At 44.3% G+C, this 18,342-nt stretch overlaps 1 protein-coding gene across 2 annotated transcripts in view; it reads right to left on the bottom strand.

The window, feature by feature from the left end:
• The window catches only part of DNAH7 (dynein axonemal heavy chain 7), a 1,967,826-nt gene extending 1,951,728 nt beyond the window's left edge, over positions 1-16,098 (bottom strand). For both annotated transcript variants that reach the window (XM_085648764.1, XM_085648765.1), the window contains exon 1: positions 15,286-16,098. In XM_085648764.1, coding sequence (XP_085504890.1) covers positions 15,286-15,300 — 15 coding nt within the window. In that variant the 5' untranslated portion in view covers positions 15,301-16,098. The remainder of the gene's footprint in view (positions 1-15,285) is intronic.
• Between the last annotated feature and the right edge of the window lie 2,244 nt (positions 16,099-18,342).

Below are 18,342 nucleotides of genomic sequence, written 5' to 3'. Positions count from 1 at the left end.
GACCACAGATTCAGCACTTCAAAATTGTTTTATTTGATTGCAGTCGTCATAACGCGTTTCGGCTTCACAAAAGCCTTGATCACATGAAATGGCCACAATGTTGCAATCTTTTTAAAGTGACAGGTGCAAGTGTGGCGATACCACGTGCTAGTTTCAACAATAGACATAGAAAATACAGGTAAAAACATGATTTGAAAGAGGAACATATAATGTATATGTATACAATTATAACATAGTAGTTTCTACGGGTTCCCCTCATAATGTATTTGCCTAAACTTGACATTTGTTCAAATTGGACTAATATTGGAGCGTGCTTTTCTCAACTTTGTTTTACCGCTGTTGTCAAGTACTCAGGACCCTTGATATTCCATCCTTTATATGCGTCTTTGTTGTTTGGTACAATATATTCCTGTTATACAAATTTGTTTGTACCCCAAGCCTGGGACACTATATCTGCATTCCCTGTCCATGTATATCCATATTGTTAAAGTTAAAGTGTAATAGTGCTATGTGCAAATGTGTGATTGGATACGATTTAAAGTGCTAAGTGGATAGATATGAGGGATATTTTTAACCAATTAATGCAGTTTTCTTACTCTATGTGGTACTAGGAATGGGGTCATGTCAGTGCTATCAATTTATATATATTCAGTGAAGACTGAAATGTGTGAGGAAAGGAATTGCAGATACAGATTAAATGGTTTATCTGCATCCGTGACTGCGACTCGTTTTGTTCTTGGTAGAAGGAACTTGGTTCATGTTTAGCAGCGAAGTTCTGTTGCAGAGTACGCACCACCACAAGAGCGCCAACAACACCCATAGAACCAAGTGAGGAGGAGCGTGTTAAACGCATGGGGTGATGGCTGCCGCCACGGACTGCCGAGGTTGGGTCCACACAGCTTCAAAAATAAGACTGCATTGGAACGGATGCAAACCAAAATAAGAACGAAAAAAATGGCATTAAACACCCACTGGAGGGCAGACAAAATATATGAATGTTTACAAGTCCCATAATGCTTGGTTACTCATTTTCACCAGGGAGGTCCACCAGGGGAAAAACTCACTTTATAAAGGGGTCAGAAAGGGATACTTAGTTTAAGGACTAAAACACCTCCAATCCCATCAGAATACTGCAAATAACCAACAGAAGGTGTGAAGTCCGTGGAGAGAAGAATAGTTAACCAATAAATGCTATGAGGAAGTGCAGGAGATCCTACAGGTAGTCGAGACACCACCTAACAGGAGGTGAGAGTCCATCAGCCCACCCTTACTGGCGGAGCATCGTCATTTGGAACTCTAAGGAATCACGGTCTGAGCCCACAATCGCGGGTCACAAGAGGCTCTGCTAGGTGCACAGGCCAGTGATTCCCGAAAGAAAAACACTCCTGCCAGGGTTTATACCCAAGACCTGGGGACTCAAGGAATGTGCAGTGCTCATGTGTAATGTGAGATTAAAAATGAATACTTGGTCAAAAAATATGTTTATTGGGAATTAACCAAGTTTCATATCTAAAAGAGCCTAAAGTATTTTAAAAAAAATTGACTAATTCCTGGCTCAATCATGGTGTGGTCGACATGTTTCAGCCGAAGTGGTCAATTGACCCGGCTTTCTTCACGACCAAAAAAATATATAATCTAAGATGCTACTGCTCAAAAAACAAGTGGTTTGTGAAAAGCAAAAGACATGCAATCACAATGTGACCGTTAGATAAGATAGTGGCAACAGCCACCCTACCAGACATACAGTCTCGTGTTTGAGCGCAAGAACAATGTCTCCTTTCCTAAAAAGAGAGTCCAAACAGGTCAGACATCAGGAATGGACACCATGCACAAGAAAACAGCATTACTGGTCACAATTCGGCAAAGCTAATTCTGCACTGCCATTATTTTTAAAAAAACTCGAATGATGTTATCAACACAACAATATGTAAATTAAAATGAAAACTCACCCAGCCTTATGTGGGAGAACTGCCTCACCTCAACCGGCTGACTGCTCGGAGAAGGAGGCACAGCTCTGTTTAAATGTGGAGAGAAAACAGACACGTTGCATATGGATACCTGTCCGCTTCATACTCAGCACATATACCTTTAAACACTTTGTCAAAAACCTCAAAAACTAAAGAGTCAAAGACTTCAAGAAAACCCATAAAAAAGCGTCAATGCAGGTAGGAGAAATGTGTTTGCAAACCCTGCCCTGATCTGGTAAAACAAGACTGAAGACAGAGTTGCAATTCATAATTTTCGATGGAGTTTGATATGGTAGTGTATTTCTCCATTGTTCCCAAATAGGTAGGCAGTCTGGCTGGTTTAGAAAAACCAAGGCATGGCTAGTTTAAGAAACCAAGGCATATGAGGTGTGAGCCCTCAACTCTAGGAAGCTACAAAGCCCTCCCCTCGGTTGCAGTCAAAGGACCAGTATATCGTGAACAAACATCGTGAACAAACGGAACCTTAGCAGGACTCACTCTCCCCTTACCTGTCCGTCGGTACCTCAGACTGGCCAACAAACTGTCTGGAAGGTATCGGCAGGAAGGGGAGGGTTCCTTTTATGTCCACTCCAATTGGGATAATCTTAGTCGATTACAATCAGGTGCGGGTACGCCAGAATTCGTCAGGCAGCCGCCAGATGGAAAAGAGCATGCGCGTGACTGGGATACATGCTATGGGGCTTGCACAAATGCGCACACTCCATAGCATGTATCCCAGTCACGCTCATGCTCTTTTCCATCTGGCGGCTGCCTGACGAATTCTGGCGTACCCGCACCTGATTGTAATCGACTAAGATTATCCCAATTGGAGTGGACATAAAAGGAACCCTCCCCTTCCTGCCGATACCTTCCAGACAGCTCGTTGGCCAGTCTGAGGTACCGACGGACAGGTAAGGGGAGAGTGAGTCCTGCTAAGGTTCCGTTTGTTCACGATGTTTGTTCACGATATACTGGTCCTTTGACTGCAACCGAGGGGAGGGCTTTGTAGCTTCCTAGAGTTGAGGGCTCACACCTCATATGCCTTGGTTTCTTAAACTAGCCATGCCTTGGTTTTTCTAAACCAGCCAGACTGCCTACCTATTTGGGAACAATGGAGAAATACACTACCATATCAAACTCCATCGAAAATTATGAATTGCAACTCTGTCTTCAGTCTTGTTTTACCAGATCAGGGCAGGGTTTGCAAACACATTTCTCCTACCTGCATTGACGCTTTTTTATGGGTTTTCTTGAAGTCTTTGACTCTTTAGTTTTTGAGGTTTTTGACAAAGTGTTTAAAGGTATATGTGCTGAGTATGAAGCGGACAGGTATCCATATGCAACGTGTCTGTTTTCTCTCCACATTTAAACAGAGCGGTGCCTCCTTCTCCGAGCAGTCAGCCGGGTGAGGTGAGGCAGTTCTCCCACATAAGGCTGGGTGAGTTTTCATTTTAATTTACATATTGTTGTGTTGATAACATCATTCGAGTTCTTTTAAAAATAATGGCAGTGCAGAATTAGCTTTGCCGAATAGTGACCAGTAATGCTGTTTTCTTGTGCATGGTGTCCATTCCTGATGTCTGACCTGTTTGGACTCTCTTTTTAGGAAAGGAGACATTGTTCTTGCGCTCAAACACGAGACTGTATGTCTGGTAGGGTGGCTATTGCCACTATCTTATCTAACGGTCACATTTTGATTGCATGTCTTTTGCTTTTCACAAATCACTTGTTTTTTGAGCAGTAGCATCTTAGATTATATATTTTTTTGGTCCTGAAGAAAGCCGGGTCAATTGACCACTTCGGCTGAAACATGTCGACCACACCATGATTGAGCCAGGAATTAGTCAATTTTTTTGAAAAGACTATAGGCTCTTTTAGATATGAAACTTGGTTAATTCCCAATAAACATATTTTTTGACCAAGTATTCATTTTTAATCTCACATTACACATGAGCACTGCACATTCCTTGAGTCCCCAGGTCTTGGGTATAAACCCTGGCAGGAGTGTTTTTCTTTCGGGAATCACTGGCCTGTGCACCTAGCAGAGCCTCTTGTGACCCACGATTGTGGGCTCAGACCGTGATTCCTTAGAGTTCCAAATGACGATGCTCCGCCAGTAAGGGTGGGCTGATGGACTCTCACCTCCTGTTAGGTGGTGTCCCGACTACCTGTAGGATCTCCTGCACTTCCTCCTAGCATTTATTGGTTAACTATTCTTCTCTCCACGGACTTCACACCTTCTGTTGGTTATTTGCAGTATTCTGATGGGATTGGAGGTGTTTTAGTCCTTAAACTAAGTATCCCTTTCTGACCCCTTTATAAAGTGAGTTTTTTTGGTGATTAGAGCAGCTACGGCTGCGGGTCTTGTTCAGACTCTAGGAGTCTCTAGTAGTCTTATCCCGCTCCCCACTGTCTCTGACTTCGAGTAACCCACCCCCCCCCATGATGGCTGACTTTGCAGGTTTAGCTTTTGATGATGAAACCTTGAGTAACATTTTATCGGATAACCCTAGCATCCTTGACTCCCTACCAGAAATGACGGCGAATCCCAAGGATGACTGGGCGACTTTACTCAACCTTAGAAAAACACAATCACGTACAGCAGTCCATGGCTTAGTCATGGCTGAATACTTACGAGGAAAATGTGCCCCTACGGGTTTGATTGTCACCAACGCACTGAGACTGTTTCTTACAGATAAACAGTTCATACGGGATTGGTCACTTTTCGCCTGGCGGTGTACCCGTGACTGGTTAATTCTCATTATCAGCACAGCGAAACGCCAGGCTGATGCCATTCTCGTTGAAATTCAAACTCTAGAAGGGCAAATTAAAGCAACCATTACATCAGCCCTTTTTAAAAAACAAATGGATGAGACCAATAAAAGCAATAAAGAATATAGAGACAACATCTTGATCAATAAAATTGATAAATTCAAGAAAGACCTGGCCCGTTTCTCTTGGGAGAAAATCTATCCATACACGAGTGACACCTATGTGGCCCCATTGTTTAATAACAAAGGGAGACGCTATGGGTCCAATTATTCATCGTCTGGGTCCGAAATCGGATCTGATGATTCTGACTCTTTTACAACAGGAGCCCCCCGAGGGAGAGGGAGAGGACAGTCCCGTAGGTACAACAGAAGGCGTGGTAATCAAAATTTCTACCCCAACCAAGGCCAATGGTGGCCACCGGCTCCATGGGGCTACCAACCACCTCCTTTTCCACCACACATGCAAACCTATCCACCACAACAGCAATTTTACCCCAATCAGTCTTTTTTAGAGCAGGGTCAGGGCCGCACCAGAGGCAAGCGGAGAGGCACTTCTACGGTCCACTGGCAACCAGACCAGACGTTCCCGAACACTCGGAGCAGGAGGGGCAACCAACAATCATCAACCAATTCGACCACCGAGTGAATGACCTGGTGGTCAATCTCAGCTCTAAAATCCTCACGGCAGACGAACAGAGTGTCCTCAATAGAGGTTTGGGCTTTGTACCCACCTATTCAGGCGATCCTTTCGCTTTAAGATGTGAACTCGAAAAATTCTTCAGGAAAATTAGGCTTCACTTCTTTTTCAAAAACAAAGAGCAGGTCGATAATGTCTCCTCTATGGATGACATTAACAGTCTGAACACTGGACTACGCCCTAAAAGTAATTTCACTCCTCTGCCCCATCAGGTCCCTTCACAAGTTTCCACCTTTGAGAAGGCAGTTACTTATGACTTGATGTCACTATGCGACACACGGCCCACGAATTATTGTAATTTCTCCAAAAAGGATAAAATCGCTCTTCAGAATCTGATCAAGGATACGTCTGTCATTATTAAGCCGGCAGACAAAGGTGGGGCAACGGTGTTGCAAGACACTGTTGTCTATTGGACCGAATGTCTCAGACAGCTATCAGATGCCAAGTCCTACCGGGTTTTGGAATCAGATCCCACTTCTAGACTCACTTTAGAGATCAAACAGCTAGTTGAGGAAGGGGAGGCAGAGGGATGGATCACGCCACATGAGGCCAGGTTTTTGGTAACTAACAACCCTGTGATGCCCTATTTCTACTGCCTCCCAAAAATCCACAAAACAGCAACGACCGCCCCCTGGACGACCCATCATCGCTGGGATCGGCTCACTATTGGAGCCTTTGTCCAAATTTGTGGATGTATTCTTGCGACCCATGGTCGCCGAGATGCCGACCTATCTCAAAGACACGTCTGATGTCTTGCGGATCTTGCCTGAGATTGAATTTAATACTGACACTGATCTCTTGGCCAGTTTTGACGTGGAGTCACTTTATACGTGCATTCCACAATTAGAGACCCTTGATTCCATCAGAGGATTATTGGAAGCACGTATGTTGGACAGCATGACCCCCGTCACTTTTATTATGGAGTGTGCCAGACTGGCTATGACTGAGAACTTCTTCAGATTTGAGGATCAGATCTTTCTACAGACGTCTGGCACTTCTATGGGCAGTGTTTTTGCGCCCAGCCTCGCCAACCTCTATGTCCATCTATTTGAACAAAATCATGTACTCAACCACAGCAATCCATATCGTCATCATTTGGTGCTGTGGAAGAGATACATAGATGACATCCTGGTGGTATGGCGGGGCACTAGCCAGGAGATCCTTTCTTTTCACTCCTGGCTTAATCAACAGAATGCTTTTTTGAATTTTACCATCGAATTAGACCAACATCGGTTAGCGTTCCTGGACGTTTCCATCTTTGTTCATGAGAATTCATTACACTCTGAACTATACAAGAAACCTATGTCTAAGAACTCTCTCTTGTCTTTTAACAGTCATCATCCTAAGGCCCTCCGGGAAAACCTCCCGGTTGGCCAGTTCCTACGGATCCGCAGGAACTGTTCCACAAGACAGCTTTTTGATAAGCATGCTAGAGAACTAGCTATACAACTACAGTCACGACAGTATCCCAAGCGCCTGGTGCGACGAGCATGGAAACGAGCATCAAACAATAACCATGACGCTCTACTAGACATCAACACGCCCAGGACCACCAATGAAAGACTCACTTTTGTCACCACTTTCTGTACTTTGTCCAACCGTATACAGAAAACAGTGCGAAAACATTGGCAGATATTAAATATAATGTCTGACAATATCTTGCCTCCTCTTTTTGCATTTAAAAAGGGTCCAAGCTTACGCGACAGTTTAGTCCATACACGGCCTTTGTCGCATCCCACAGGTGGGACCAACACCTTGTGGTCATTACCTCCAGTCCGAGGCCACTTTCCGTGCGGCTCATGTAGTGTTTGTCCTCAGACCATCAAGACCACATCAGTGGACATAGGGACAGGTCGCCCGTGGATATTACATAATCACACGAATTGTAATTCGGAATGTGTGATTTACAGGATCACGTGCCCCTGTGCTTTGCACTATATAGGGTACACCACACGTAAAGTCAAGCTCCGCATTAGCGAGCACAAAAGTACCATCCGCTGCATGAAACAATCTACCTGTCTGACTGATCATTTCCTAGCCAAGAAACACAAGGCCGATGACCTTAGGTGGCTCGTGCTGGAACGCCCTTTCATTCCTCAACATATAACAGACATCTCCAAGTTCTTATTCTCTAGAGAACAAAAATGGATTTTCAAATTGAAGACAGACACACAAGGCTTAAATGACAACATACCGTGGGCCTCTCTATGAAGCCCTAGGGTCAAACAATCATTTTGCCTACTTTGAGATTTGCTGAGATACAATACTTTTGATAGTGCACTCACTCCTGTCATTTATAGTGAGTAATACGATATCTGACCTTTGTCATTTACATTTGACGTTATAAGGCATTGTCTTTATAGGCATGCTCTAGCGATACATGAGTGTAAATAAATCTACACATATATTTCCTCACTCATCGTGCTTTTTGGGACGTATAAATGATGGAGAGATACTAGATGTTACCTTTACGTAAGTGTATGCCACGTTTATGCCTGTGTGTTGCAACGAGCCATCCTGTTTGTGGGGTTTTTTGACGACACTGTCTTTTGCCAACACTCCTTTGAAACCCTATGCGTTCTGAGATGTAGTTCCATAACTAAGAATCAGTAGGGACTTATCAATACGCCACACACGGGTTATGTCTTTGTAAGCTGTCTTTGTAAGTAGGCTTACTTTGTCATCATCATTTCATCATTTTTTGTTGATCGCGCTTTAGCGACACATGAGTAGATGAAAAAATGTTTACTCTATCCCTGTCCCGCTTTTTAACACGCATTTGAAATTTGGAGAGGGACTCAAAAACATTGCATTCGGCTCTAAGCTATAGAGTTCTGTATGTCACTGCCATTGTTTTGAGGCTGACGCTGTGCTTTGTTTTTTGTGCACTCGCACTGACGCCTGGTGTTGGATTGCAGTTTTAGTATATCCTTATCCAAATTCCAGTACAGCATCTGTTGTAAAGCGTGAGTGTCTTCAACACGCATGCGCTTTTTCGCGACACTGCTTGTTTGCATCCGCGTCTCGGGGCTTGCACAAATGCGCACGCTCCATAGCATGTATCCCAGTCACGCGCATGCTCTTTTCCATCTGGCGGCTGCCTGACGAATTCTGGCGTACCCGCACCTGATTGTAATCGACTAAGATTATCCCAATTGGAGTGGACATAAAAGGAACCCTCCCCTTCCTGCCGATACCTTCCAGACAGCTCGTTGGCCAGTCTGAGGTACCGACGGACAGGTAAGGGGAGAGTGAGTCCTGCTAAGGTTCCGTTTGTTCACGATGTTTGTTCACGATATACTGGTCCTTTGACTGCAACCGAGGGGAGGGCTTTGTAGCTTCCTAGAGTTGAGGGCTCACACCTCATATGCCTTGGTTTCTTAAACTAGCCATGCCTTGGTTTTTCTAAACCAGCCAGACTGCCTACCTATTTGGGAACAATGGAGAAATACACTACCATATCAAACTCCATCGAAAATTATGAATTGCAACTCTGTCTTCAGTCTTGTTTTACCAGATCAGGGCAGGGTTTGCAAACACATTTCTCCTACCTGCATTGACGCTTTTTTATGGGTTTTGTTGAAGTCTTTGACTCTTTAGTTTTTGAGGTTTTTGACAAAGTGTTTAAAGGTATATGTGCTGAGTATGAAGCGGACAGGTATCCATATGCAACGTGTCTGTTTTCTCTCCACATTTAAACAGAGCGGTGCCTCCTTCTCCGAGCAGTCAGCCGGGTGAGGTGAGGCAGTTCTCCCACATAAGGCTGGGTGAGTTTTCATTTTAATTTACATATTGTTGTGTTGATAACATCATTCGAGTTCTTTTAAAAATAATGGCAGTGCAGAATTAGCTTTGCCGAATAGTGACCAGTAATGCTGTTTTCTTGTGCATGGTGTCCATTCCTGATGTCTGACCTGTTTGGACTCTCTTTTTAGGAAAGGAGACATTGTTCTTGCGCTCAAACACGAGACTGTATGTCTGGTAGGGTGGCTATTGCCACTATCTTATCTAACGGTCACATTTTGATTGCATGTCTTTTGCTTTTCACAAATCACTTGTTTTTTGAGCAGTAGCATCTTAGATTATATATTTTTTTGGTCCTGAAGAAAGCCAGGTCAATTGACCACTTCGGCTGAAACATGTCGACCACACCATGATTGAGCCAGGAATTAGTCAATTTTTTTGAAAAGACTATAGGCTCTTTTAGATATGAAACTTGGTTAATTCCCAATAAACATATTTTTTGACCAAGTATTCATTTTTAATCTCACATTACACATGAGCACTGCACATTCCTTGAGTCCCCAGGTCTTGGGTATAAACCCTGGCAGGAGTGTTTTTCTTTCGGGAATCACTGGCCTGTGCACCTAGCAGAGCCTCTTGTGACCCGCGATTGTGGGCTCAAACCGTGATTCCTTAGAGTTCCAAATGACGATGCTCCGCCAGTAAGGGTGGGCTGATGGACTCTCACCTCCTGTTAGGTGGTGTCCCGACTACCTGTAGGATCTCCTGCACTTCCTCATAGCATTTATTGGTTAACTATTCTTCTCTCCACGGACTTCACACCTTCTGTTGGTTATTTGCAGGACCACCAGGGGGCCAACATTACAAGATAAGCTATCTAACAGCTGGTCGTCATTTACCACAAAACAAAATCGGCTTTTCTTTGAGAAAGGTCGCGAAGACCGAAACGCGTCCGGACAAGAATTGTCGATACAGATTAAATGGTTTACCTGCATCTGTGAGTGTGACTGGTTTTCTTCTTGGTAGAAGGAAATTGGTTCAGGTTTTTCAGCGAGGTTCTGTTGCAGAGTACGCACCACCACAAGAGCGCCAACAACACCCATTGAGCAGTGCACACTCCATCCTACAGCAAACTGCAATGTCCTGGGGGTGGGCACCCCAGGACACTGCTGGAGCTCGCCCTGGGGGTGGCGGTCCCCAGGGCCATTTATGGCTCCAGGAGAGGGGCAGCGCCGCCAACTCCAATTTGGAAAAGAGCCCATGGGAGGTGGTGGTCCCTGGGGCTGTGTGGGGGGGGATTGAGCCCCCCCTCGCACATTATTTTAAAAATAGCCCGAGGAGGTGGCGGCCCCCCACACCTAATTATCTAGATAGCCCTGGGAATGTGGCGGTCCTCTGGAATCCCTGTGGGACCCCCTGAGCAGGCCTACGAAGTCGGGGTGTTTCTACTCTGCCCCCTTTTCTTGTTTTGTATCGTTTTTTAACCTTTTTTCTTGTGACTCAGTTCAACCGAGTCACAAGATGGCTGCCAACACTTCCAGGTTTAAAGTGTTGGCAGCCAATCAAATTGCAGGCTCGAGATCAGGAGGATTTGCGGATTCTCCGCGTCCCCAGTTGTATATTTGAGAAATATAAACATTTCTCAGGAACTACTGGACGGTTGTACACCATTTAACAAAAAGAGTGCTTTCTGAACCAAGAGCTACCTTTTTGCCAAGTTTGGTGTAATTCCGTTCAGCAGTTCAGGCTGTAGCCATGTCTAAAGTTTCCTATGGAAATTAACATGGAGAAAACGCGTTTCTGGACCCCTCCTTATTCTCAGCCCCCACTTGACTAATCACCCCGGAACGGTCAACTCCGCAGCTGACCTGACCGCCCCATTAGTTTTGAAAATTTCACGAAGATTCACCAAACGACGCCAAAGATATTGGCAAATCAAAAAACGCTTTTCCTATGGATACTAGGTCCTAACTATAACTACCTACTGGCGACCGCCAGTGGGGAATATATAAAAAAAACACAACAGCAGAAATATATATATATATAAATATATATGTCATTACATGTATACTGAAACATGACAACATATGTATGTCGATGACATTGTCTATTTACTTTTCTCTATTTACACGGAAGTGTGCATCCATTCATTAGGAGTTACATAAATAAAGAAGAAAAACACAAATTTAAAAATTACACAATCTATGTATATTATGCACAACACACATGTAAATGTCTGACAATGCAAGTATTACAACATGTAGCTACATATGGCTGTATATACAGGGGGCCTGTGCCATGTACATAGAAATGTTAGCAATATAATATGTTTATGTGTGTATGTATGTTTGTATACATATTGCTTTATACTTAGATGTGTGGGTATGTCTCTATACATGTACAGATTCATTTCTACTTATGGGGCGAAGAAAAATAATATATATGTATATATATTGTTTTCTCATTCCAAACCTTTCTTACTAGTATGGACTCCCCTCCCAAACAAATCGCTCCAAACTCTTTCTTTCTATAGCCAAATCATTCAACTAACAGGTACACATGTCTTCTGCCAATAACACCTCACATCTTCCCTTTACTAATCTACTTCAATCAATCTAACCTTTTAGAATAAATACAGTAAATCCATGAGATTTTAACAGTACAAAATCTATCACGCTTACCATAACTTTTCCACAAGGAAACAAAATAAGCATTTTACTAATCTATTACCTTTTTACCTCTAGCTTTGCATTCAGGAGTAGTGTGCTACTCAAAGCAAAGCTAATCAATGCCTAGTCAGGGGTAGTAAGTGCTATATAAATACAATTTACAATTACAACCCTCAATCTCAACTATTTTGATATATGCGTGTCAACGTTCATTCCTTGAGGCACCTGGGAAATTGCATATAATGGGGTACCTCTACATTCGTGAACCAATCTCTAAGAACATGTGGTCTAGTAATTAAAGGGCTGGTTCACTGAAATATACACGAATATGTGCACTACAGATTTCTATATACAAGTTACATATATTTACTCATGTTTGCCAATTCTCAAAATCCTTCTGGTGTGTACACTGAAACATGATAGTCACAGTTTCCCAGGCATATTCCTATCTCTCAATATGTACTCAATCAATCAATTAATCAGTGATTTTATAGAGTGCACTACTCACCCGTGAGGGTCTCAAGGCGTTGGGTGGGGGGGGGGGGAGAAGAGCAGCTCCGGGTCAGTCGAAGAGCCAGGTCTTGAGGTCCTTCCTGAACATGTGGAGGTTTGGGGAGCATCTGATGTTGACCGGGAGCTCATTCCAGGATTTGGCTGCTATGTAGGAGAAAGATCTCCCGCCGGTTCTGTTTCTGCAGATGCGGGGGACCTCTGCCAGGGCGAGGTCAGCGGAGTGGAGGTTCATCTTGGGTGCGTGGAAACAAACTCGGTCGTTGAGGTATTTGGGTCTGATGTTGTTGAGGGATTTGTAGGCGTGTGTGAGGAGTTTGAAAGTGATTCTCTTCTTGACGGGGAGCCAGCGGAGGCTTCAGAGATGTTGGGTCATATGTTCGTGGCGTGGAGTCCCTAGGATGAGCCTGGCAGTGGTGTTCTGGATGGTTTTGAGTTTGTGTAGAAGAGTTTTGTTGATTCCGGCGTAGAGGGTGTTACCGTAGTCTAGTCGGCTGGTTATGAGAGCGTGGGTGACGGTCCTTCTGCAGTTGGGTGGGATCCATTTGAAGTTCTTGCGGAGGCAGTTGAAGCTGGCGGATGCGACAGCGTTGATCTGGCGGTTCATGGAGAGGTAGGAGTCAAGGATTATGCCGAGGTTACGAGCGTGGTCTGTAGGGGTGGGTGGGCTCCCGAGGGAGGAGGGCCACCAGGTGTTGTCCCAGGCGGAGGTGCAGAGTCCGAGGAGGAGGACCTCGGTCTTCTCGGAGTTGAGCTTTAGGCAGCTGCCCTTCATCCAGGCGGCTACGTTTCTCATTCCATCCTGGAAGCTGAGTCTGGTGATTTCTGGGTTCTTGGTGAGGGAGAGGATGAGCTGTGTGTTGTTGGCGTAGGAAACTATGCTGAGCACGTGTTGTCTGACGATGGCGGCAATAGGGGCCATGTAGATGTTGAAGAGCGTCGGGCTTAGTGAAGATCCCGGAGGTACTCCGCAGATGATGTCAGTGGGATCAGAGAGGAAGGGGGGGGGGGCGGGGGAGTCTGCTCCTCTGGGTTCTGCCGGTGGAATGCCTGCAGGGCAGACAATGGGCAGACAATCTGCAAGAGTGCAATGGACAAAAATAGTGCAAAAGCTGATATTGCTTCTCTTCTTTCTAAACAAACTAGTATTCCCTGTGGAGAAAACCCTTCTCCTACACCCCAATGAAATATGGGGCATATCCTTGTATTTCCTATCCTTTTCCAAGAGCATTTTTAAGTCCATTAGCACAGTATACAACTGCCTTCAGAATGGGTGTATAATAATTGTATGCAACTTGCTGTGCCCACTGTGAGGTAAACAATTGCAAGAGTACCCACTGAAAGCTGCACACCCCATTGATACCAAGAGATACTCACATAATTATCCTTTTACGTATATGAAATGTACAGGTTTACACTTTCTGCATGTGGAAATGGAACACAAAAGTGCCTTTGCACCATGTAACCTTCTTTTCTGTTTCTCCACGGGGAAAACATTTTTTCCCGGGAAGAAATTCCTTTCCATAAGTCCCCATCAATTTTAGCATAGTTCTCTACCCACTCCCACGCTGAAAATGGGATTATGTCCCCATGAGTTACTTATTTCTGCATCTAGGTTGAATTTAGGTGAAAAGAAAACTTTGTCAACTGGTACCATAGAGTTCATTGTGTTAGAGGTGCCATAAGTCTCTCAGGCAGAGGCAGAAATAGCTGACTGATTGCAACTATAATTGTAATTGCATTTTTATATGCCTTACTACCTTTGCAGTGCATTACTCCAGAACCCAAGGATAGTGATAAATCCAGTATTATTGGTTATTGTTGACTATTTGGATTAGTTTTGTGAGCCCTATACAGGAGGTTAGGTTTTGTTAAATTGAAGGGGTATCACTTTCCAAAAAAGGAGAGGTTGTGTGTTTTTTAAAAGAGGTGTAGGCAGTTTGCAGGAATGGCAATAATAGAGATTAAGGCGAATATGTGAGTTGTGCTTTGGGAGAGGAGGCATGCATAGGATGGAAGGAAAGAAAAGGGCCATTTGAAAGAAAAATAGAGAGGAGGCAGTCAGACGTTTTAAGTAAAGGTCAGATTTTTATGCCATATTTTAAGTATATAGAGGATCTTTTTGAGATTGCATGCAATTTGGGGATCCAATACTGTAGAAAGGAATTACATTGTGCATATGAAGGTTTTTAGGTATTATGATAGGCACCAGAATCAGGCAATTAGTCTGTCTGCTGCTAAGCTACTGCTACACCACCGCTATGGCCAGGTCCACTCATGAGCTCAAGGGATGGAAGTGAAAAGTAATGGCTGGACACATATGTAGGGAAATGTTGAGAACATTAGCCTGTACTCAAAGGAAGCAGTAAACTCAATATCATAGCAATGTCGGTAACGTAAGGCATTTTTAATCACAAAGCTTTCCGAAAATTATATTACCCCTACATCCCTCGTCCTCGTCCCGGTCGTTACGGCATGAGGTGACATCACCTGGCAACAAAGAACAGGAGGACCCTAGAAAGCCAGCCCCACCCACCCAACTGGAGTGCAATAAAGGAGACTGGCACGCCTGGCTCCTGCTGTATATATCCAAGCCATCGTCAAAGGACTAATAGGAGGGAGGGTGGGGTCTAATGACTGTGACGAGATGGACTAAGGGTAATGAACCGGTAACCGGTCATTACAAAACTAGCCCAAATATCCATGAAATTATTTAAGAAGGGGAAATGCATTTTGGTTTGACTAAACCAGGCAATATACTAATAAAGTCCTCGGACCTGGTTTCGATGTCATTGTTTTAAATTATGTTCTTGCATGACACTCACCCATAAAAACACACAATCTCAGTCGCCGAAACAATCGATTTAACACATCTATTATAATGACACCACTTTAAGCTAGTATCCATTACAGCACCGTATCTTTACCTGATCTGTGTTCATTTTGTCATTAGGCGAGCTGTGGATTTCTGCATGAAGTTTCCTTTGCGCAGTCTCTCTGTTATCGCTGTTATTCAATTGTTTTCCTTGGAACCCGTGATTTGGAGGACTGGTTGGTCTACGCTTCAAGGTTAATCAGGCTTGGGAGGACGCTCCTGAAATTCCTTTGCACGTGGTGAAGACAAGCATATTCCTGGAGTACACAAGTTATGTGCTTAGGAATTAACTCGCTGTGCACCCGCGCTCCCTTGCCTGGGCTTCAGTCTCTCCCCTCTCTGAATGCTGAGGGCCGGTAGTGTGCTGCTGGAAGTCTTTCCTTCCCTTGGATACCCAACTTCGCTGCTCTCACACCGGTAAAAAGTTACAGCTGTTGTCACCCGGTTGCCTAGCAACCCTTCGAAGCACAGATTGCAGTGCTCTATTGCTGGTCCCGGAAGCGGAAACAGGGTATCCACCAGTCCGGGACGGTCAGCAAGAATACCTGGGCATGATTTATCTCCCCGCGCGTAAACAAATATTTTTGAGGACGGGAGTTCGGAGGCTTAGACCTTGTATGTTTATCAATGTCATGAGGCCGATCGCGAAAAATCTCACGAACTTTAACACCAAAATGTTCCCAAGGTATACAAGCTGGGCGCTGGGGAACTAACGCTTTGTTACGTTAAACACCATCTCCCTTGCTTAAGCGTCACAAGCTATCCAGTGCCACTGTTAGGACAGAGGCAGGTGGTGAGTTTCCGGGCAAAATTTCTCCCAGCCGGGCGGTTTCCAGTTCCGCTGTTGTTACACCGGTAAAAAGTTAGAGCTGTTGATACCCCGGTGCTAAGCAACCACCCTGACGCACAGATTCCAGTTTCCCGATGCTGGTACTGTGTGCTGTAAACACCAGAGTGTCGGCAGGTGAACACCCATTTTAGAATTTCCCTGGCTAGTGCGTTATTTGAAAGTTAAGTCATTTGAAAAAACTTTATTCGACAATTGAGTCATGAAAGTATCGTACATCAAGCAGGATCATTAACATAATTTATAAAGAAAATATGACAAGATAAACTCAACACATGATTTCCCACTTGAAACTCCCTAGATTGCGAAATATTCCATGATTACAAATTGTTGATAATTCCTACACATACAATTAAAATAAAATAGTTCATTTTTAAGCAGCAATATGACTATATTAGTTCATCCTCAGCAAAAATTGGTCAGAGCCACAAAAAGATTAAGACAAAAAAAATTTTTGCATGTGAGAATGGACAAGTAAAATTATCATAAAATGGTTAAAACATGACTACTTTAGGGTGCCTTATCGTTAGTCACATTCATACTAGAGTGTCTATATCGTATAATCCAGGCCCACTTGATATATTTAGCCATTGCTATTGCAATTGTCGGGTTTGGATCTGAGCGCAAAATTCTTAGCGCCTCCTCATACCTTCGAATGCCTATGAGACGACAGACGGGTAATACCCACTTTTTACGGGGATGCTCATAGAGGGGGCAGAAAAAGATAAAATGACTAAGAGACTCGATCGTGTCTCTGCATTTGGGACATTTGTCCTGGGACCCATTAGCCCACTTGCACGTAAATGTGCAAATAGGTAGGGTTCCTATCCTAAACTGGAAATACAGTTTACGATCAATTGGTTCTTCGATCATGCCCCAAAATTGTTCCTGACCAGGATTGGCCTTAATCTCCAGGTATCTAGATGTTAACTGGGATGCTCTCCCCCTGGAAGCAGACTCCGTAGCTACGAGTTCCCAATACTTAGTTTTAACAATATCTTTTGACGGGAAAACCGCGTTTAGGGGATCATCCCATAGGTTGCTCCACCCCAGTCTGTAAAGTAATGCTTTGCTGGACTTCAGCCATTCTATTTTATGAAAGTGGTCTTTCTCCATTATTTCTTTTAATCCCAAAGCATATTGCCTGAGCTCCTCAGTTGACCATACCCTACGCCAATATAGCAATGGTCGCAAATTAGCAGTATCCTGTAGGGTTTTCAGGCCAAGGTCCCAAAATAGGGGTAACAGGGGAGTACTTTGTGGCACTCCAACAATTTTCCGTATGAACTCACTCTCCATTATATTCAAGCGTTTGGGATTGTTACCATAGCCCCATAGTTCTGAGCCATATAATGACGAGCTACGAATCTTCATTGAATACATTTCTAAGAGTGGGCTTATTGGTTGTGAGTGCGAAGCTTTGAATCTTTTCATAAGAAAGCCCGTCTGCTGCCGGAACTTCAGAATTGACATGTCTAGTTGGCTTTTCCAACACATATTTTTCTGTATCGTCACTCCCAAATATGTGAACGCATCAACTTGTTCCAGGGGCAAACCACCCATTACAATTTTGCCACCAAACGGTTTGTTAGATCTACACGGGTTAGGGCCGTTAAGAACCATAAACTTGGTTTTGGAAACATTTATTTCCAAACCACGAAGCAAGCAGAACTCTTCAAAGCGACGGAGGGTAAGCTGTAGGCCACTCGGAGTTTTGGAAATCAACAATGTGTCGTCCGCGAACATGAGAACTGGGATACGGATGCCATTCATAGCCGGTGCATCCGTGGGGACCCGGGAGAGGAATTCGGCCACGCCGTTCACGAAGAGCGAGAACAAGGTCGGTGCCATAACACAGCCCTGCCGAACTCCACGCTCCACGGGGAATGACTCAGTTACCTGTCCCGGCCGTCCCCATCGGACCCGTGCAAAGTTGTTCTCATGTAAGCGGACCACCAAAGCCAACAACTCCGGCGCCATCCCCAACTCCTCCAGTACTTTCCACAGCTTGCCTCGTGGGACCAAGTCAAACGCCGCCCGCAGATCAACAAACACGGCATATAAAACCCCTTTCCCTAGGACAACTGTCCGCCAGTATAGGACGACAAACCTGAAGACCTGATCTATTGTACTTGTTTTTGGACGAAACCCAGCCTGCAAGGGACTTAGTATGCTATTATCTTCTATCCAGGTCTGAATTTTGCCCAAAACCAATCTGCCCAGGATTTTCTGCATAGCGTCTATTAGGCTTATGGGCCTATA

The sequence above is a fragment of the Triturus cristatus genome, chromosome 3_2, assembly GCF_964204655.1.
Source record: "Triturus cristatus chromosome 3_2, aTriCri1.1, whole genome shotgun sequence".
NCBI classification, from domain to species: Eukaryota; Metazoa; Chordata; class Amphibia; order Caudata; family Salamandridae; genus Triturus; species Triturus cristatus.
Note: the sequence above shows the minus strand (reverse complement) of the source record. Positions and strands in the feature narration are given on the sequence as shown.